Here is a 23498-nt window from a genome sequence, read left to right as displayed (position 1 = left end):
GAACTGCTTTATGAGAGTAAGCAAACAAATTAACACTCACATTTCATAAGCAGTACTTGATTTCTCAGCTGACTTAATCCATGATGAACAATTTATTTTTATGCATGCCAACTTCTGGCTTTTGATTTTACCTGCTTCTCTCATGACAGTTCATCTTATGATACATAAAATCATTTTTTACATTTAGATACGTAGAACCATTCACACATACAGAAACTCCAACATGCACAATCATACTTACTGTCTAGAATTGGAGCGCTTCTGTCATTAGTAACCGTCTTCTTCAGCTTTTTTCCTTTGGTAATATCAGATAGTAGAGCATTTCGCCCTGCTTGTTCTGACCTGCTTAGTGATGGCTTTTCAGTATTTGCCTGCAAAATAAAATCAAATAGGAGGAGGCAACATATACAAAGTTTTGCTCCAATATGGTAGTTACTTGAGACTTCAGTTTCTGTTTTAACAACACTGGAGTGTGTAGCATGCCGTGTCTGGTTTTGTGAATGATGTTACAGGTAGACGGTCTTGTTAATGACTTGAGGCCCCAAACACTGCTGCTATTCTAACCCATGCTGTTCACTGGAAACAGAACACCTATGTGAATTCACATTTTTTTAACTCAAGATTTAGAGTCTCTGATTTTTTAAAGCCAAGGCACATCTGTGGCAAATTGCCATTTTTGAGAACAAACAAAACCAGACTAGATGCGTAACTTGATTACACAAAAAGGTGGACATTCTTGAAAGTTCTAGTGAAAACGCCTAATATGCAAATTCTGGATAAATCAGAAGAAAGATGGAGCTTTATCTACCGTTTTAGTTTCGATAGAAAAACTTCAAAATGGCAATCACCACTTAAATAATATAGACCTCTTAAAATAGGACCCAGTAAAACCTTTAGATGAGTGAGTTTGTCTCAATGGTTCTCTTTTCAGATTATGTTTCGGTGACAGTTTTTCAAGGAAAAACCCAAAAAAATCCAAACCAAAAAAAGACTGCATACACATATATGCGTGCGCACACACACACATACACACATATAATTATGTCTTCTAAGAAATGGTGATTTCTGAAAAACTTTCTAACTTATCAGATCAGTGTTATGGAAATTTCCTGAAAGGCGGTGAGAGTTGGCATGGAGGGACCAAGCACAGAGTCTTTTTCTCACCTGGGGTGGACAATGAGGGAAAGATTCTTCAGCAGCACAGCCCACCCTACCTGTGTACCAGGTAGGTTGTAATCACCTAGAGTTTTGCTATGAAAATACTGAGTACTTTACAACAGCATTTCAAGAAGCCTTTTCTTGTTAGTGAGGTGACGGACTGCTGGGGGGCAAACACAGCACAAGCTCTATTCCAGTTTAGCCTGACTTAAAGTCAGGTTTGATGTAGTCTCCCCCACCATGCTGTGCCAGCAGGGCATCCTGTGCTCTGACACCACAGGCTGGCTGAGGGAGCTGTGCTGGCTAAGAACTACTTGTACCAAACTGAAACAACAGGACTGATTTTTTTCCAGCTCAGGTCATGTATGTACTAGAGTAGAATGAGGGAGAAGGTGGGAGTGTGTGGCTGGAGAAAGCCAAGTGGAGGGCAAGACTTCAATTGCCCTGACTTAGACAAGCTGTTGAGGAGCTGTGCCTCTCCACCCAGGATCCCTACACCAGATCAAACCACCAGTGTGGGATGAAGAGGAGGATGGAGAGTCAATGTGACTAGTGAAATCTGTACGCGCACTGCAAGGGAGTGGAAGTGATGGTCCCTCTTGCAGGATCAATCATCAACCGTAAACAAAATGTCAGAGAGTTTTTCCCAAATACCATGCATACCCTCATCCACACCTCAATGCCTCTGGACATCGTGTTCCACACGACAAGCAGTGACAGAGGACAGTGTATATGGTGCATTTACCTCCTGTAAAACTTACCAAGGCCAGTGTCGGGGGTGGAGGGGGAGCTGGAGGGGGAGGCACAGGCATGGTGGAAGGCTGAGCTCTGTCTGATCTTGCTAAGAAACCTGCACAGCAAAACACAGAAACACATAAGGCCCAGAAATTAATAAATCTTAATAAATCTCTACTCTAACTCAGTTAAAAAACAACCTTGCAGCTAACAGGTGTATCTGCTACATTTTCTAAGTCTAACCTGTAAAAAGTGCTTCATGTTTCATCATATGGAAACCAGCTGCATCCTTAAATGGGGGCTTCCTACATGATCTTCATTGCCATACAAACTCACAGACATACACATCCAGTTTTGCACACATACATAATCCATGCATTGCTATGGCAATGCACAAAAATGCAGTAACAAAACTGAACTCTAATCCAAAGATTTTGTTCCTGTGGAGGTACTTCAGGATAATCCTGCAGCTATACCCATCAATCCTTTCTTAAAGAAAGCATCATCTCTTTAAGATCATACTCAGAAAAACAAGTTGACCTTTTAAAGCCCTTAAATTGCTGGAGGATTCCCCCCTGCCCCTCTACACACACTGTTATGGGTAGGGCAGAACAGTAGGGCTCTCGGAAAAACTCATGCTTCTTCCTTTCTCCCTGCTTGCTCTGAAGGCTCCAGGCTCCAACATCACCTCTGAACGCACCTTCCTCCTCCTCAGGAGCAGCACACAGAGTCATCCTCTGTGCAGTTTCCCAGAAGAGGAAGAGCAAACAGGCAGCCTGGCAGAGGAAAAGCCTGGCTGCCACAGCTCAGCCTTCCCGAGCTTCCCTGCCGGGGACCAGGCTCCCGCTTTTCCCTACCCCAAACAGAACTTCCAACTTAGGGCAAGCCTAAGAGGCTCCCACCTGAGATGCAGAACTTCTTCGCAATGAAAATATTAAATAAAAAAACAAACTAGAAAGGACAAGCACCGAGGAATTCTTTTCAAGTCAAAAGGGCTTTTTGCGGCGTTTTGGCACACCGCGCGCTGGCTGGTGCCTATCAGAGGCTCCAGGGCTTTTCTAATGGTGCTATGGCATTTTGGCATGTGCTTTGCTCTTGCCCATCCACCTGAGCCAGCTTTAGTAACAGTGATTTGCCACCATTCATATAATGCTTGCACAAGACTGGTGAACACGGTGGGAGCAGGAACCAGGGTTATTCTCCAGACAACCCCAGGCTGATGGCTGAGGTCCCCAGGGCAGTTATTTACAAGAATACACGGCTCTCACTTTGTGAAGCCACTTCACTGTTTTTGATGAAACCAAAGATAACGAAGAGCACAGTATCTACTAGATCAACTTCATGCTAGGTACTGTACCCTTTACAGTTTAAATAAGCATTAGGAAAATGTTCTGAATGGAACAAAATGGCATTTGCAGTGAGTCACCACTGACAAAGTCTGTAATGGCTCTGAGATGACCCATGATACGTGTGTGAGAAAAAAACACATTAGAAGTACAGATTTATCTCATCAGATGCTCATGCTTCAAAAGAATTACAGCTATAACCACCACCCTCCCCCACAGAAAATAAAAATTGCTGATCTGCCTTTCACAGAAGAAAGCTTTTCTGAAATAAGACTTTAATGGATTTATCTAAAATCTTTAGGGGAGAAAAGGGCTTGGAAAGGAGCCTGACGTATCACCCCTGCCTCTGGCTGTCTATCTAGAAAAAACCACGGAGTTCAAAGTGTCATGAGGCACCACCACAGCCTCTGGTGTTTGTAGGTTTTCTTCTTCTGTGCTGCAGAAACTGTTTCTCTTTCCGGTTGCTGCAAAAGAGCAAGCAGAGCAGGGGGGAAGCTGGCGGACGGACAGACTTACTGACAAAGAGGAAACTGCGAAGCCAAGCCTACGCAGTGCTGTGCAAACACACACATTCTTGAAGTCCTGCAAACAGGCAGGCGTGCTCTCATCGGCCCTGCGGTGCGTTACTGCGCATCTTACGGTGTCTCCAGAGAAGCACCAGCTTCTGCCTGAATTGTTATATTCCTGTCCTCCATATTTCTAGCCTTCAGTCGTTACACAAAATGCTGCCTTATCCTTTCCTGATCTGCTTATCCTAAATGCAATATTTGAAATCTGAAGCCTATTAAAAGCACCAAGACTAATGCTGCTTTGTTCTTCAGCTTCCTGTTTAAAAAATACAGTCAACAGGAAAATTATTTCTTACAGCAGACCACAACCATCCTGTTTCTTAACACAGTCTTTTCACAGCTGCAGTTGTCTCTAGCATAACTGTGCCATTAAGCTGTTTCACCAAGATTTTAACTCTTTCAACTGATTAAAAACAGAAAGAGAAATTCTGCTCCCTGCACTGCTTTGATAAGAGGCCAAAGCAAACTGGATAATGCGCCATGAGTCTCCTCAGCACTCCATGTGCCACAGGAAAGTTTCTGGAGCAGGCAGAATAAAGTTTGGTTTGATATCAGACTTTTAAATTAATTCCTTAAGGCAGCTCAGATCTGAATGCAGGGAGACAGCTGGTCTATGAAGCGTTTTCTCCAAAAAGCAGTATTTTTGCAAATGCTGTAACTTGTCTACCTCCCTCCTGTCAGTTAAGTGATTGCCTTCTGCATGCTTGTGCTAGTCTGTTCTACTTCTTTTTTTTTTTTTTCTTTTTCGTTTTAACTGGGTTGGTTTAGATCAGCTTCTTAAAGAATTGGTGGGAACAGAGAGGAAGCAAGGTAATACTCAAAACCTGAGTTTTCCAACGGGAAGCCGCAACCCACGGACACATTCAGCCTCTCCAAATCCTCCCTGCACACACTATCTGCAAGGAGGTAAGGGAGAGAAAGGCACTGGGTGCCCCCTCTTTCCCTATCCCATCTTCCAGAAGGATGGCATCCTCTGATGTACTTGTAGTCACCAGCTGCACACTAGCTAGTCACCTCTTCTGGTGCTGAAGGGCTTTCTCAGCAGGACAGGAGTGGAAATTAGGTACACAGCTGCACACTGGTGAGCTCAGCATTTAGCTACTGTTGAACAAGCCCTAGAGCCACCAGGGCAGTTACCAGGATGGTCTAGAAAATGGCATTGGAAGCCACACAGAAGCTCAGGACAAGCTTCTGGAATAGGCCAAACTCAGTCAGAACTGGCTTGAAGCTTAATGCAAGCATCTTGTAGTTGTCTACTCATGATGTTGTAGAGCACACACATCCTTTAGGAGCCATCAGAAAAGGGATCATAGAGCACGACCCAGAAACTGCATGACCACACACAAAAGTATAATGCATACATTTATAGAGCCCATAAAACACCCCAGTTTGTCAAATTTTAGCTTAAAAACTAAGTTATGACACTGCTTCGCTCTCAGTTTTTTCACACTGACTCTGCTCCTGCTGCTGAGAAATAGAATTGCAGAAAGTCAAGCTGAAACTTCGCAGCAAGAAACAGCACCTCTGTTTTGAAGCTCTAACTCACCCTTGCTCTTTGGTTCTTAGATTTTGTACAATTTATTCCTGTGAGTTTTTGTAAGCAAAAAAACTGGTGGTCTCTGGATTTTTAAAATTTGATCACTATAAGCCTGTAAGAAGAATATTAATGTATTAAAGAGATGCAGTGACCTGAGGCTCGCCCACGCAGCACAGCGCAGTGCTGGGACTGACCCTTAGGATGAGCAGCACCTCTTGGGCTACAGAAGCAAAGCAGCTGAGTCAGCACAACACTAAACTTGAATTCTGCAGTTGCTTTGTTTATTACTAATTCACAGGACCGCTGTTTTGCACAGAGCATAAAAATGTCCTAAGATGTTAAGCATAACTCTGCAATTAGAGGACAGCTTTGGTTACTGTCCTACACTCCAGCAACACACTCAGTTCATTATTTGCTCTTAGTTAATGGGAAAGAGCTGGATTTAAGAAATGGACATTTTGTTTGATTGCTAACAGCTGACACTATAAAATACCTGAAATAGTAACCGATCCACCCAGTAATAAATTTTACCTACCAAACCTGTTAACAACCAGGTCGCTTATTACACTTGATGCTGCAAGGTGCTGAAAAGGAACCAGTTCTGAAAGACCAAGGCTGAAGGCATAGTGGTTACTTTGAAACCAAGGACACATGTCCTTGGTGCATTTTCTAGGCAGTAGTGTAAATTACCTCAGCTTTTAAGCAGCTATATGGAAATGTTATACCTAGATGAGCACTGGTGGTGCTGCAGAAAGGATTACAGTAACCAACCCTCACACGTACACCACAGCATTGGCCCCTGAGCCGCACGCACAAAGGTCTGTATTGTCAGCACAAGAGAAGGATTTCCACAGCTGGCAGCAGCAGCTGCTCTCCCACTGCGAGGCAGGCGCCAGCAGCACCATGCACTCTGCCGTTCCCCCCAGGGGTCCAGCCCTGATCGGGGCTGCCATCCCTATGAGTAGACACCCCACTGCAGCCCCCCTCGCACTCGCTCTGCTCTGCCTCAGCTACAACCCCGGTGCCAGACCGCGGCAATCTTCTCAAGAGGGGTGTGTGCACAGCCTGCATCTGCTGCCTTTTAAGAAAGCCACCCCAGCCGTGAGCAAACAAGATGCCCCAGAGCCGCCTGCCTAATCCCAGGTAAATCGTACGATCAGAGCTGCAGAAGGAAGCTCTGATTTCTGCAAGCTACCAGGCACACCTGGCAGTCACTATCTGAAATGGTATTAAAATATTAGGATATGCAATACATCCTGATATAAACTAATTTCATTTAACAACCAAAACAGAGGAGAGAGAAAGTATATGTTGCATTCTGCAGAGAGCCCTTTGCTCCGGGAAGTAATCCATGAAGAGCAGCAAGCAAAAGTGGCACCAAACTGAATTCCCTGAAACACAAATTCTGAGCATTTCAGATTTAGTTTGGTACTTCAGAAATAATTTCAGGAACATTACAAATGCTAAAAAGAAATGTGACATTTAATGTGGGATGGACAGTGTGAACAACTTGTATCTAGTCAGCCATTTTGAGAGGCTTCAAGGCAGCCCCTCTTAAACGTTTTGAGTCAGAGGCAGACAGACAGCTCACTGTGGTTAATCATTTCCTGCATGATTAATTTCCAAGCAAAAAAAGCGGAAGGAACAAACAACTGTAGAAATAAAATAGAATTGATAGAACTTCAGGGGGAAAAAAAACCCCAAAATAATCAATTAAAATGCTGATTGGCCCTCTACGCAAAAGGACCCAACTTCCAACCCAGTATTGATTTGGATCTTTCATTACCAGAAAGGAATGCATTTGAAAGAAGGGAAAATATTTAAAAATCTGAATTTGAAGAAATTGGGCTAGGTTACCAAGCACTGTACTAAAGTAGCTCTCAAAACAAAAAGGACAACTAAGAGTAAACACATTACAAAGCAGTTGGAAAATTGTTTAAAATCAGTTTCGTACAGACCACAGGTTTTTTTTCATGAGCCATTTTTTAACAGAGTATAGGACTATTAAGCTATTTTGATAAAAAATGTTACCGTGATGTCATGAAATTTGTTCAAGTCCCCTTGCTCCCACTTCCCTTGGTGGACCCCAGTCATTAGTAACTCTACACATCCCACATTCCACCACCGTATCCTCCAAAGGCCAGAGGGGCTGCCTGCGTTAAAGAGTCAGTGCAGGAGTGCGGCAAGGTGTGGATGAGAGCTTTAGAGCATGTGAAGACGCTCCTCCCATGCAACACCATGTCAATAAATCCCATCTGAAAAAATAATGTATTTTTCTTCTTCTCTTTTTATTGAGGTTTCTAAATATGTAGAAACCTATAAATAAACAGATAGATAGATAGATGATTTTAAGCCCCTAAAGAATTCAACAAGGGCACCAAAACAAGCACAGTACAGCATGAAGCTACCTGTATACATATATATATATATATATATGCCTCAGTCATTCACACATAGAGGAGTGAAAAGCCTGACAGGTGCTGAATTGCCCTGGTACAAGTTTTAATGGAGACACAGTGGGGCCACTGTATAATCACCGGAAAGCCTGGACTCTCCTCCTTCTAACTGGGATAAACCTTTCAAAGCTGACAAGCTCTGGAGGAAGAAAGTGACACCTAAAATGTTACTCTCAGTATTTTTGAGTCCTTTCACACCAGTGACTGGTCTTTTAAGGATGGTTTCTGGCTGAAACGACACTCCTTTAGTGCACAGTTACAAGATTCCGTGGCCTGAGAAAGGACATCACAAGGGTGTGGGAATGCAAATTGTCCTGTCCTGTCCAGAGGAAGCTGTGGTAGCAAAAGGAGGCACTAACATTTCACTGAAAACACAAGCTTAAAACCACTTGCAGAGAACCAGACAGCCCAAAGAGAGACCAACAGAGAAGTTACTTTGGATGCATGAAACCCAGGGAAATTCTGGGGAGCTGCTGATGCCAGAGAGAGGAAGCCAACTTTATTTGGGACTTTACGCATTTCAGAAAAACTCTCCCCAGTACTTGAAATGAGTGGTACAAGTACGACACTCCATCCAGACCAAGAAGTACCATCCCCTATGCAAAATGCCAGGGCAGAGAACGTGGCCAGTACCAGCAGTGCCATAGAGCTCTTGCCCTGACACTTCTCTTTCCACAGAGGGCCCTCGGAGGGGTGGTGGATGATAGGCTTCACTCACGGGCACATGTGTAAAGTGGATGAGGTCTGCACGGCCCCAGGACAGGACAGCCCAACCTGAATGACACACAGGAGCTGGCAATAACAGGAAGATCTGCCACGGGGAACTGCACCTTTACAAACCCAGCAGTGACTGACTTATGGGCTGTAACGCCATCCTGCTGCAGTCGGGGGCCAAAAAGGAGAGAAGAGGGAAGCAAGAGCCTGGAGGCCTCTGGTAGGACTGCATGGGGCATTTCTTGGGGAAGAAACACATCAAGCCAGTATCACAGTGAGCACTTTTTCAGCCCTACTTAGGCTGCAGAGAGATGATACATTTTTTGGTTTGTTTTAGACATACCCTTTTCAATCAATAGCAGAGTTCTAATCTTTTAGCTCAGTTACGCTGTTGTAAGAGGTATGTGAAAGGTGCAGGTTCTGGGAGGCTAGTGAGGAGCAGTAAGATAAATAACCACAATAGCAAACAAAGCTCAAGACTAGTTAGAAATATATATGAGAGGATGCTGTGAAGTGATTTCATGTCTCTGCACGTTATCCCAGGCACCTGTGCCCTGCCAACCCTACGGCATCCCCATCTTCCTCCATCCCTCACCCCCACCTCTCTCATCCCCAAGCACCCAGCCAAGTGCAGTGACCCCGCAGGCAGCACTGCCTGCAGTTCACACTGGGCAATTCCCCAGAGTCTTAGGACCCCCTAAACACTTTCCATCTACTTCTTACCATCACAGGAAAACAGTAACAAAGCAGGTTACTGTGGGGTGTCAGTGACAAGCGAACTATCAGATCACTGAGCCAGCACACAACCACGGGCTGCCAAGAGCAGTAAACAGTCAGGTGCACTCATGGGCCACGGCAAGCTGCATCCAGCAAACCTCATCTGTCAAGGGCAACCAGGAGTTATATGGTGAAAATCCAGTGGTGTTGCATCCATGGAAAATTACAGCTAAGAAATAGGCCACTGTGGTGTCAGAATGTTGTTTTAATCCAAGTATTTAAAGAAGTTTTTCTCTTTTCAGTGACATATTTTTCAAGATATGTAGAGGATCATAGGCAACAGCTAGCTTCAGAGGACTGCCTCCACCCGCCAGTACAGTCACTATTTGGAAGCAGCAGCAAAGCTTTGGATCAGTTTAAGTGTTTGAATATTGACTTTGAGAAAAGCTGATAATATGAGAGCAAATGCACTGTCGCAGAAAGTATCGCTCTGACTCCCTGAAAACAGCTTCCATCCAATCCATGCTCCTGTAATTTCTTTCAGAGGAGATGTACAAAAATTTTCCTGTCTGCTCAGACTGAGAGTCTCCTCAGCCCCCGCCACAGCATCCCTGCCCTGGGAGCGGGACCTCAGCCCTGCAAATGGCGCCTGGAGCAAAGCCCCTGCACCAGCCACTGCGGGAGGGAGTCTCGCCGGTGTTTTAAACCCAGCACGTGTGTGTCATTCATCAGCAGGAGGTCAGGGCCAAAGGCAGAAGAGAAATCTACAGTTACTGGGCTGTATCCCAGCCCTCAGGACAGGAGAACTCAACTGGAGACATTGCAACCTCCTGCAGCTCCTTCCCAGCTCCTGCCTCCCTGCCAGAAAAGGACAAATCCTTCCCCCAACCCCTCCACAAAGAAAAGCCCCACAGCAAAGAGCTTTGCTCGCTCTCTGGCAGGCAGAAGTGATGGTTAAGGACTGAGCTGTTTGTGCCTGAGCTCTTACTTCAGCTGTCCGGAGCACAGCTGCCTGCAATATTCAATCACCTACCATCTAAGGCAGCCTTTAGTCAACCCAAGTATTTGAAACAACACACAAGGCTCTGTTATCCCAGGCATGCTGCCCAACGCAGCCAACACGGGATTCACCCAGGCTGGAGGCAACCTCAGCATGCAGCCCTAAAGAAAGGGACCCTTGTGGTGGTGCTCTGGAGAGGCTGTAGGGACAACATCTCCACACAGGGACAATATACCCAGGGCAATGAGGACCTGATGTCTCTCTCCATCTTCTTGCCTTGCCTGTTCCTCCTTGTGAACATGCTGTGTCCACAGAATACTGCTGCTAGTACATAGCCCAAGAGCTTCTCGCCATGGGGCTGCTTTTTCCAGTGCCTCATTACTGCAGAGGTGGTCACTCGGAGTCAAGTGGCTGTTCAGCAGCATGCGCTTCACCACACAGCTTTCTTCCCAAAACCTGAGCCGCCTGAAGCTCTAGGAGCTGCTAGTAGGGTGAACAGGCTAGTTCAGAAGTTAAGGATTTCTAAGTATTGCCTCCATCAGTCCTAAATCAGAACAAAAAGCGTTCGTTAACTTGGAAGAAGTCCCCAAGAACAGGACTTCTCCCACCAGCTTGTCTTCACCACACAGCATGGCTCCGCTCTCCGACTGGACCGGGTCACTCCTGGCAGGCAGGCAGCCCAGGGAGCCAGGCGGAGGGCAGCAAGGGATGCTTCCTGCACCTGGTCACCCACAGGCGGAAAGGCACGGGCTGGCCCTCAGAGCCCCTAGCTTGTTACCATGGGAAAAAAACTGTTGCCCATATTAGTGTCCCCTGCCTGTCGCCTTTCCACCTATTGCTCCATATTTTTTGTTCTGTTTTTAGGATGTTACAGGTCTGACCACTTGTTTGCTTTGTGTAGTAAGAAAGCAATCCTGCCACTTGGATCAAATTGACAGAAGTCTGGAGATTTTTTTTCCTCTTCTGTTCACTGTTTTATGGCATAACAGGCCAAAAAGTATCAGAAATTAGTCTGAATAGCTTTTTTTGGTCACTTGAGCGGTTACAACTTTCAGCCAGTGTGGAAAGAAGTCATAGGAACCAAATCTGGTGAGCAAGCCCTGGGATTTTGCTAGTGGACTTCTGCTGACCACAGTTGCTAACTGGCGTGCTGTGCATCCCCTTCACAGCAGAGGGGCTTCTCTCTGCAAACCCTGAGGCTGGGATGAAAAGAGCCTGTTTGGAGCCACAGGTTACACTGTGGGAGCTCTGGGACACCCCACACTACATCCTCTCCATGCCCAGGGCACTAAATTAATAATGTTATGGCCTGTGTAACACCATTGCTGAAGCTGTCTTCATTCACCTTTCTCTTCTGACCAACAGGATGACATGAAGCTGCAGTTGAAAGCATTTTACTATAATGAAGGCATACAGCAAAGGATCAAGGATGTCACACACCGCCAGATGATTTTACTTCTCAGTAGGCATAGGTTTAGAATTCAATTGGCTTCAGCATTCAAATAGACTTTTTTAACGTAAAATTGTTTTCTTCATCACAATCAACTAAGTCTTACTAAACCCGCAGTGAACCATGACTGGTCTACTAAAGCCAGCATCTATAAAATAATATTGAAATAGCGACTACCTCTAAAGGGGAAATCTGAGGCATGTAAGGGCCAGACATGTGGAATGAATTTAAAGCACCATTTTCCAATCCCTCTCTCTTGTAAATATTGCAATATTCCTATAAGAATGTTGAAAAACTACAGTGCACAGAGATTAGTTCAGATTTCACATCAAAAGCCCAAACAAAAAGTTAAGTGGCCTGGGTAGCCAGCAGGGAAAGCAACTACACAAGCAAGAGTGCATTAGAGTTTTTACAGCCCAGGTGTCGACATGAATTAGAGAGTAACTTGAATACCTGTCATTAAAGTAGCAATCAAAGACTGATCTGCCCAGAGTGTGGGAAAAACAAAACAAAACCCAGCCCTAGATCTGCATAATGTAAGGCAGCCTGCTCCACCAAAGACGGTCCAGAAAAAATGAATACCACCTCGGAGCCAGGTTACTGTCAATAAAAATCTCCGTTCAGTGTGGCAAGTCCCATAAATCAGTTTTGTGAGAAACAGGCAACCAGGTCTGGTAGAGATTTTAATTAAAAGGAAAAAAAATATCTTATTTTCCATTCCCAAAGTTAATTTTGGATGATTTGAGGCTGCAAAGGGCCGAGACTCCAAACCACCACTAAAATGGGTGGAGATGGAGAGTCTGATTTTACTCTCGTTAGAGTTTGGGGAAAGGCTCAGGCTGGTTTTCAGATGGGGCTGGATGAGACCCATTGTACCTTATGAATTTGCTGAAAGTGTTGGAATTATTTAGGATGATCAGACAAAGATTCAGAAGAGCGCATCCTGCAAAGTCCCTTGATGTTCTTTGCTGTGCAGGGATTTGCACTGTAGCTCGGGCCTGGTCATTAAACCCAACCATTTGTGAGGCAATGAATCATATCTGCACATAAGTAATGAATTTGAGGAGCCTCACAATCAGCACTCAAAGTTGGCACTGGCTCCCACACCACCTTCCCTTGGATGCAGAAGGCTGGTGGAGCAAGGACCACAGCCACAGTCTGCACAGAGGTGCCATCACTTGCGCTCAGCACTGCTGGCATCTGACTTCATGAACTAGGGGAGAGCAGCCAGCAAGATATATTGTCATCTGTCTCAAAGCACTACGACCTATTGATAAACTCCTCGTAACTCTCCCTCTGTGCCCTGCTCACAGACAACAAACTGAATAGAAACTCATGTCAGACCTTACAACCTGACTAGAAACTAAATGAGGACTCATTCTGCATACGAGTCGTATCCTCTGTGTTCAAAAACCTCTGACCTCTGATGCAAAAAGCTATAAAACAGCATTTGATCTGCCCTTTAAATGCTTATTTCAGTAACGTGGCCATGGAAAGTTAAGTCCTTTGTAGACTCTGCTGGACTGTTACAAAACAATTACTTTTTGTATAATTCACATTCCCGAAGGAATTAGTGCAAGTCTGCAAATAAAGCAATGGAAAATTTTCAGCTTACTGAGGTATAAATGAATATACACAAAATATACCATTACTTTGCATACTGAAGAGTTTTTAGCATTTACCATGAATGGTATTGTATCATAGCTCCTCCTCTGGGAATAGCTACAAAATGAAACTCTCTCTTGGATAATTTACATATTAACTAGCTTACAGTAATTAAAATTAGTATTACTTTCAAAGCCTGAAGACCCTGACGTACATGAGGCTGGGCAAGGTACGCTGGGTATCTGCACATGCAGGCAGCTGGGTGACAAAGTGCCCATTTGCACAAGCCATCAAAGGCACTCACAGCATCCGCTCTGGCTAGCTTGGAAGAGAGCCTCTGCCCTCTGAGGTCTGGCCTGCTGTGTAGCTCATACTGCGCCTCAGAAAGCTTTCCGACGGGCTGCTATCATTTCAGTAATGATTTTTAAAGGTTCTCAGCAATATAAAAACAAATCTGCAGAAGAGGTTTTAAAATCAGGATGGAAATAATAAAGGGGAGGGAAAAGAGGAGGCAAAAAATAATCTGAAACAAACAGAAGGTCTGCTTCAGCAAACAGACCCTCCCCCCCCCCCCCCCCCCCTCCAGGACTTTAATCACCCCTTCTTCACGTCAAAGCCAACCTTAGGTCAGCCCAAACTACTCGGGTACTGTGGCCAAAAGGTGATCATCTTCTCAAAAGGGTCTACAAAACTTGAGAAACTGCATCCAAAGCAATACAAAAAACACCCCCAAACCCAAACTGAATTAAGGATAACAGATTAATTTTAATCTTAAATATCTATCATACATGTTTTGGTTTGAAATTGTTTCACTTAAAAACAACAAAGAAAAGCAACAGCGTTACTGAAAACACAGTATTTCACATGTGAATTTACAGGATCACCTAATATCCTGGCAGTACTGGCAAATGATGTCTTGTTCTTACCCATGTTAAAAACAAGTCCAGCTGCACCACCAGATTATTTGCCTGGTTGGAATCCAGCAAGAAACTTCTCCTGCAACTTACTTCAGAGAAATAGAGGAAGCAATACATTACTGCTATTTAAAATTGTTCAATAAGACAACTCAAAAACTGTCTTTAGGTGGCTTGTACAAAACTAACAGACCAGATAACCATTAATTGAAGCTTGCCATTATCTCTATATTGTTTGGTTCTTTGTATCATATATAAACTCTACTAGCTCAGACCATCTTTTCCACAGTTTTAAAAAGCATAGCTTCCATAACATACCCATATCAACTGTGTTGTTCCACCACCTCTATTGCTATAGCAAGAAAAGCTTAATTCTAAGAGGTTTTTTTTTTTTTAATAAAAGTTAAAAAAAAAAAAAGGTATTAGCTGTCTTTAACTGACAGGAACTGCTCTGGTTTCACTCCAGAGCTACGGTCCAGAAGTAGTAATGTGAATCTGATAAGTGACGAGGCTGCCAGTTGAAGCTCTAGGGCTAAAGCAGGCTACCAGCAGGGAAGACAAAGAACTGTCTTTTCCTCCTGTGATACTGAACCACTGAATCCATCACATACCTTATTCTGAGCTGACCAGCACTTTGCCACCTTCAAGACCAGTTACTGGGTGAAGTGAACTATTACCTAATGGAAACTTGTATAGAAACCCTGCAGGAGGTCTCCTGCTCTAGACTTGCTCCTTGGGAAGAGCAGCTCCAGAGCAAATTAGTGGTTTGGTGACTGCCCTGCAGAAGGTCACCTTCAAGCCAGGGACCAACCAGAGGGATGGGTGGAGGAGCAAATACAGGAGAGAGCTTGGAGACACCCTCACTCTTTGGCCACCCTGGAGATGAGCTCCAAATCATCCTCCTGAATCGAAACCACATGAGGGAGGTGGAACTGGTGGACTGGTGTTAAAGAGATCCCCAGGCAAGGAGCCTGACACCCTGGTGGCTGCTCTCTCAGACTCCCATTCACAGCTGGAGTGGTGGAAGGACAGACCTGGAATTCTGCCTCTTCTGTCTGGATTTAGTTTGGCTTTTTGTGAAACAGTACAAATCTAACCTACAGTGCATTGGATACCTCTCCATGTGTAACAGGAGAGACCTTAGCCTTCAGCATCTGAGTTTGCATGTGTGCAAGTTACCCACGATGCTCATGCACTGTTCCTATCACTGACAATTTCCATTTGGTCCAATCTGGAAAACATCCTGAGTAATACAAGGATGAATTTTTCTGTTAAGTATTTCCAACATTGCCTTTTGGCAAGAAAAAAAATGTCAAAAGTCAATTGGAAAAGAAAGGTACAGCTAAGAGATGTTTAAGTTATTTCATAAATAAGCTGCCAAAATGCAAAGAGTAAAATCCAGGCAATACTAATATTCTTCATATTTATACCATTATAAGCCAACGGGAGATCAGAGTACTGACCAACCGCAATTACATTTTATTTCATTTACTACAGGTGGAGCTACAACAAAAATTCAACTCAAAATAGCTTTGTAAAGCCATTTTTACATTAATCTTAGCAATTCATCTACTTTTGCAGGAGTTGATATTTATGAAATACAGATATTTACGAAACATAGGTGAGAACACTGAAACAGAGGGTTCAGATTTTACATCTGGCACTTTAGCTGAAGACTCAGCGTTGATATTGGGACTATGAAATTTGCACATACACATCTGAGCATGCAGTACACATCTGCAGCAGATGATGCCAGTTCAAACACCTACAGTAGGGGCACACAGCTAAACTGTCCATACCTAATCTAAGGTTTTCATTGTCCAGATGGAAGCCCTATAAGTAAAGAGAGCTTCTGAAGATTTCATTCATGAAATATACTTTTCTACTTGTTTTGGCAGTTATCTAATAGATGGTAAGGTACAAGTTCTGTTTTGCATCAGTCTGTGGTTCTTTTAAACTCAAAGCAATTCTAATGTTATATGAAAGACTAAGTCTAGGAATTCACATTCCCTGTTCTACCTGCAGAGGCACTAAAATTTGTGTATGCTGGTATCCTACAGGATTAAACAATGTGGGGTTTTTGGGGAAAAAAACCCCCAGGAGTAGGAAACTAATTTTATAACCTGTCAAAGTTTGAGACATGAAGAGATTTCTGCCTTAATCAGGAATTTAAAAAAACAAACAGTTTTGTTCTTCGAAGCACAAATTTCACCAGAGCCTACATTTGCTTTAAGTATTTTAAATTTCTTTTAAAAGCTAATTTTAGAATTCTCCAATTTCTGAAAGTTAAACTTTGTGCCAAATTCATCTTTGCTCTTGGGGAGGGGAAGGGTTTTGAAAAACTGATGGTTTTAATTGGAAAAGCTTTTCAATAAAAATATCCTGGAAAACTGTAACTGTGATCAACTTTGATATCCAAACAGAAATTTTCTAGCTTAGGCATCTAAATCCTATTGCTAGGGGCTTATGTTTTCATACCTTTGTGCTGCGGACCCGGCACAGGGCTATCCTACTGACTCTTAACTGCCTTGATCACCCCCTGGTCCCCGGAGGGACATGGGGCAAGTCTGTACCCCTAGAGCTTAAGTCTGGGGGGACACAGATGCAGACAAGCAAGGGGAGGGGGGGCAAAGTCCTGTAGAGGGGACTAGTTTATAGCACGGCACAAATCAAAACAAAAGCAACCAAGGACAACAAAGTGAAAACGCCCTTCTGCTTAGTCTCCAATTACAGAGGTCTTTGCTCCAATTTGTTCTCTTTGGAAACAACTTTTTACAGCTGCACATGGCAAGCACTTAGCTAGTGAGCAAAGAAGAGAAGCTGGAAAGAATGATTATTAATAGATTCTGCCAAAAAAATAGGCAGGGCAAAGTCTTTCGTGGCTTAGCACAAGAACCAGTCAATCTTCCCTTACGCAAAGAGGAGGCATGTCTTGTGTTGCCTTCCTGCGAAGGAAAGCAGCGCAGCCACACTGCCTACTGCTGCAGCCCAGGCTGGCCCCCCAGGAAACGCGCAGCACCCTGCACTTTCTGCTTGTGAAGCTAGTCGAGTCCACACATGTTGAAAGACAGAGTTTGCCCAAGTCATTTTTAGTTAAAACCAAGCAATTCCATTCAGCTATCTGCATTTTAATTTGATTATTTATACCTCCAACCGTTTTCCACGACCTTCCATAACCGAGTGTTTCTACACAGCAAGTGTAGTCAAAGGCAATGTGCCACATGGGTGCCTGCCCTGGAGGGCACAGGTTTACCAGGGGGCTCTGGGGACTGTAGTGACATCACACATGTGGTCCCATCTAGCTGACTCTGTAGATCAGACCCGGGTGGACATGCTAGGTAGGTGAATATGCTAAGAATGACAAATCCACACCTTGCCTGAACTTGGTGGGAACCATGGCTCAAGGAGTGACAAGGTCTCCTGGACACCTGCTCAAGGTTCTTGCCAGTTTTTTGGAAGCAGTGCCCAGCTAGCATTGCACCTTGGTGTTAGCCGGCAGCTCCGAGACCAGCTCCACAAGCCATGCAAGAGCTCAGGGGGAGCCCAGGCAGCAGCTGGTTTGGGAGGTTATTTGCCTCTGTGGAGGTCTAGCTGAGCTCCTGATGGTATACCAAATGCAGGTTTTTGCATAAAAAGTAGTAGTGCTGTGCCATTTAATCTAAAAAAAAAAAAAAGTATGTACAGTATACCACTGCCACGAAAAAAACATACCCACAAAACCAAAAGCAGCCACATACCATCATTCAACACTTGCGGTTCCTCTTCAGGACATTCTTCAGTAAGTCCTCTTACTCCACAGGACTACTCAAATTTGTCCTAATGCCAATCTACCAAAAGCTCAGGGGAGAAAACCAATCAGTCACTGCAGGCTGGACCACTCAGTGCAGGTGCCCTGAAACAGCAGGCATTGGAAGATGGCAGCCAATTTCCCCGTTACTTTCTTTGTGGCTGTCACAGTTGTTAAACCTTAGCTAAAGTGAGCATCACATCTGCTGAATCCTGTAAATATGGCTGAAACCCTGATCAAACTGGCTGAACTGTTTGGCTAGCTTGCGTGGCCAAACCCAAACTGGGTTCATTGTAAGTAAATTTGAAGACTAAGTTTAGCATATGGCAGACTGAAATACAACTCCTAACATCTCTGCTTTCAAAACCAGAATCAGTAATTAAACAGAGTTAAGATCCACTTCAAATCTGAGGCCACAAGCTTCCAGATAAAAAAAACCCCACCAACTTTTTCTGAACTCACAAAGCTGGAGTTGTATCTGGATCAAATTCCCAACTGAAAGGAAGCTTTGCGCTGTTTTTATCAGGTTGTAAGACATTATTACTCTCATGAAGTCTGTTTTCTCTCTTAAACTGCAGTCCCGATGACTGGCAGTCCTCAAGCAAACAATCGTGCAAGGATCACCGTTTTCTTCGTTATCTGCCAGGGCCCTTCAAAGCAGCCTGGGTCGCGGGGGGCTGGGTCACACATGCAAAGAAAAAGCCCCCCTTCTGCACAGAAGGGTCACGGCAGCAGCAGGGCTGCTGTGTCAACAAAGCCTGAACTCTGCAGCCAAACGCTGCTTCAGGCGAGCCCTGATCCATCAAAACTGGCTACTAGGAAACCTTGTTCAACGCAGACCAAACTGGTTTTGCACAGCCAGTATCAATTTGAAGTTTGCTGTTAGTACCAGGGTTTTGAGATCCATGATAAAAATGAGCAGTTTTCTGGCTTCCCATAACTGCTCGCCCGAGAAAGCAGCACAGCCTGCCTTTTCAGGTCTCCTTACACCGGGAGCAGACTTTGCCAGCTGCTAATGATAATAACTCAGTGCTTTCCCACCGTGCACACTATAATGCACTCATTTTATCTGCTGACTCCAAAGGTAGAAAAGCAAAATCTCCTCAGGAAACTCAGAAGCAGCATGTCATCTTCCCTCCCTGAAAAGTGGAGTATGGGATATTCTGTACCATACATCTGGAAGTGTTTATTGCTTTTAAAATAACTATTCAGCTCTCATCAATAACCAGAAAAAAATAAAGTCACTGTCAACAAGGAGACTGAAATACAGAATGACAGACAGCAGGGCTGGAAGAGGGCATCTACCTTTCCCCTGAGTCAACATTGATTATGTCATTCCTGGCAGGTATTTATTTATCTCTTCTCCCTAAAAATCTCCAATGATGGAAATTCTGCAATATCCCTCTGCCACCTACTTTGTTAGCATTACAGCTAATGAAGCTTTTGCCACTACCTAATCTAAACCTCCTTTGATGTGATTTAATTTGCTATTTCTCATCCAATGTACAACTGATGTGCAAAATAATTTATTCCTTTCCTCTTCATGGCTTTTTGAAAACTTTCTACATGCCTCTTTGATCTTCTCTTCTTTAGGTTAAGCAATCATATTTCTTCCACTCCTTCCTCATGGGCTGTTTTTGGTCTGTCTCTCATCATTACTGTTGTTCCTAGGATGTTCCATAATCCCCTAGCATATTTTAAATGGGTGAAGGTGATGTGATTTACCGTCTTTATCTTAGTATTGCACTGAATGTTCTTTTGCAGCATCCAGTTTTCTAATCTGAAATAAAATATAAATGTCAATTTAAAAAATACTCCTATTTTCCCTATCTGCATGTCTCCCTCCCTCAAACAAGCCATCCTTTCTCACCTGCTGCGTCCAAACAGGTGTGTTTGGCTACTGATCACACAGCAGTACCATCTTTTTTGGTCCTCTGATGTGGAATAGCCCTCCAAGTATTAGGCTTTGCACCAGTCCTCATCCTGACAGCAGTTCATCATGCTTGGTATGGGTTGTGGACCCATGAATAAAGCAAAATGTTTGCCTGCTCCTAGGGCTAATGCTTCCCCTCTCATATCTCCCAAGCCAAGCACCCAGATTTCTCCAGATTGTGGTTTCCAAAGCAAGCACACTGCTGAAACTGCACCAAAACATCAACCCACGTGCACAAGCAATAGACCATATCAAGAAGCCGCCCAGAATGGTTTTGTGCTCATGTCTACAGAGAACCAAAATCCCAAGCACCTCTAGGACCCTCCCAGCATCAGATTCTACCTGGCCACAGTCAGGTCTTACAACACAGTGCATCTGAGATAATAAATAATACTTGATCTGCTGGGCTGCACCAGCTCTAGGTCAGCATGTTGCAGCCTATCTACAGCACACGCTTTCTACTTAGCCTCTGTTGCAATGAAAAAAAATACTAAAAAGTAAATTCACTCTTATTTCTTCCTTTCTGATTCACTGTGTGTGTCAGTGGACCTTTTCATACAATTTCTGTTCATGAACGCCAAACTCTGAACATTGCAGCCCTCACTGTGCAGTTTTCTAAGTCAGGATAACTACAGATTCACAATGCCTGGTCAAATCATATCTTAGGTCTCCTGACCTACTTGTGAAGTCTTAAATCCCTCCACTGTTAGCACCATGCTACTGGAATGAAAAAAACAAACCCCACCCTCACTGCATGTGTTAAAAGCTTGTGGATTTGGCAGAAAATCTGATGTAACCTAAGGCACCTAAATCTGATATTAGGAAAGATGTGCCACATCAGAGCATGTCAGTGAAGTGGCATTACCATTAACCAGGCCTTGGAGAAGAGTGACTCCTGTACCATTACACTGCAAATCAAGACATCAGGTGGCTCCATGCCTTCTGACTGTTACAGGCCAGGAGGACACATATCAGAGATGTTTTTCCCTGTGCTGCTGCTCACATGGTGACTCCTCCCCCCTCCCATCCCTCTCCCAGTGCAAACCCCACAGGCTCTGCACCTTGTCACCAGCAGAAGAGGTGCTTACACAGAACAGCAGGACTGGTAAATTCAGTCCAGAACACACTTGCTGAAGTTAATTACATCACAGTAACATTTCCTGGGTTGCACATTCCTTCAAGGAAGAAAAAACCCCCACACAAACCAAAGCCCAAACCCAACTATTAATTGTGAAACCAAAATGCTGGGGTCCACAGAGCTTGGGTACATCTGTCATGCATTTCTTTGCATAAGCAGAAATTCTGCACGAGAAACTGGCAGTGTAAAGAGAAGCACAGCTCCATCTGAAGAGGCATCAGAACAGCAAAACACACTGATGCTGCTCTCCATAGCATGTTCGCATGGGAACAAAGGGCCCAATTTGTTCTCCAACAAATTTAAGGTAATTCCCCCAACTTCAGCATAGCATAGTAAAGGCCAATATAAATGGTGGAATGAAAGCAGAAAAGCCTACAGACGTGTATGAATGTAGCAGTAAGACTGCACAGAGTTCCCCACTGCTACAGTTGTTCCTCTTAAAAAAGCCATGGCTCACCAACCAGCTTTGTAATAAGGAGGTTTCTATAATTTAGGCTAGAGAAAAATGTATGTACAAGCTGAAACAACTCAACTAAACAAAAGTAAAACCAAACTCCTTCAACCTCTAGATGCTTTTAACAGCTGACTACAGAAACTGAACTTGCAGTGTTTGGAGGGAAGGGAAGGGGGAGGGAATGGCCAGCAAGATGTGACAAAGATGTGCTGCAAATAATGTCCCAGCGAAAGATACCTTGTCCATTTGATGTATTTAATATTAAAACAAGAAAATGTCTCTAACAATCCAGTCAAAATAAAAGAACAGTAACCATTCAGCATTCTATGGACTTCTATTTAGAGAACAAAGTCTCGAGACGCCTGTCCCTCACTGGGATGAAGCCTTTGCATATGCTATGTGGTGAAATGAAACCCAACGAGGATCCTGTTATGAATGCTCTGAAGCTGGTCTATGCAGTTCACATTTGCATTAGCTGGTGTTGCACATCTTAACGCCTATTTTGCCCTTGCAGAGAGGAGGACAACCCTGTGCCATGGATCCAAGTGCACAGTGGACACAAAGTCAACTGAACAACGCAGCTGAGTAGTTTTTGGGGACCAAAACTGGCCAGTGATTAAAGTGGCATTCTGAGTGGTTTATTCTGTTTGTTTGATGACTTAAGAGTACTTTAAAGTTGCTTTCATCTAACTTTGAAGCTCTCTCAAACTTACGAACTTTTATACTAATACTGCCCAAGGGAAAGAAACCAAAATAATTAAAAAAAATCATACAGAAAAATGAATTATTCTTCTATAGATGTTATGAATATGTGCAAAAACATACACACAGTCTCCCTTCCTTCTGAAGTTCAGCAAAAGAGGAGGATTTCTTTCCTGAGCACAGAATTTGTCCCCATCTGGTTCCATTTTTTACTATTTTCTTTTTTTGGTTTCCTTCTCTCTTCATTCCAATCCATATTTATTTCCTTTTGTTTAGTCTGTACTCTTTATTCCCTTTCCTCTTTTTGCAGATTTCCTTTTTAATTTGTTAGGGAAAGAAACATTCTTTCCCTGGTTTTCATAATGCAAGCTGGTGGAACAGGCCCATTCAGAAATTTCCCCTCTCCTGCTCCTTCCCTCCTCTTTCAGTCCTGGTTGCCTGTGCTCACTCCTGCTAGCAGAGTAAAAGTGTTAGGCTTTATTTATTTAGGAAAGTGTCTCAGTATATTTTTTAATTCAGTTTCAAATACCTGGCGCAAACCACTGTGTGGAGACTCAAATATATTATTTACAAGCCATTATACTTAGCTTAAAACAACTCCTAATCTATTTGAGATGAGCAGCTATAAGGCAGGATTAGGCTGAAATGAAAATGTCTGCAGTGGGATTTTACTAAATTGCTTTTAAATCACATTCTTAGTTAAACAGAGTTGAGTTTCACAGTGCTCTAGTGGGGCTATAAACCCTAATAAAGCAGAAAGGCTGATTTTGGGCAGAACTTTGGTTTTTTCTGCAAAACTTGCCAGTTTTACAGAAGCAGAGAAGCCCAGCTAAGGTGAGAGCCTTCTGCATGAAAAACTCCAAAGCCCAAAATGTGAGAGCAAGCTCGAGAGCCGCAGAGCAGTGACCTGCCCAGACACAGGGTCCTGCTATGCCCCAGCCGCCGAGACCCTCCGTGCCCCACAGCTCAGCTGGCCCCAGCAGCTGCCTCCCCAGGCAGAAGGCAGTCAGGACTTCCCCGCTCGTGCGCCTGGCCTTCCTGAGCTGCTGCATTCATTTTGTGTAGATGTTTTTACGCTGCGATCAGGGTAAATGCACTAGGTGGTACGAGGAGGGTAAAACAACAGTGCAACTTGGTCTGTTTTTCAACAGAATCAAGGAGATATTTTAAAAAAGATTCGGGAAGAAGTATGGACAGTTTTAGAAATACTTGCCTGACACTCAAAATCTCTGATTTTAATGTCTGCCATGCCCTTGGTACAGCATCTGTCATCCCCAGCAGCA

The 23498-nt window shown here is 43.9% G+C and overlaps 1 protein-coding gene across 1 annotated transcript in view; it reads right to left on the bottom strand.

Annotated features, from left to right (window-relative positions):
* WIPF1 (WAS/WASL interacting protein family member 1) overlaps nt 1-23498 on the bottom strand; it is a 54698-nt gene that overhangs the window by 15020 nt on the left and 16180 nt on the right. The window contains 2 exon segments of the mRNA XM_055811814.1: nt 242-371; nt 1920-2008. Coding sequence (XP_055667789.1) covers nt 242-371; nt 1920-2008 — 219 coding nt within the window.

This window comes from Falco peregrinus, chromosome 8 (assembly GCF_023634155.1).
Source record: "Falco peregrinus isolate bFalPer1 chromosome 8, bFalPer1.pri, whole genome shotgun sequence".
In the NCBI taxonomy this organism is placed as follows: domain Eukaryota; kingdom Metazoa; phylum Chordata; class Aves; order Falconiformes; family Falconidae; genus Falco; species Falco peregrinus.
This window is presented reverse-complemented; position numbering and strand designations above follow the sequence as displayed.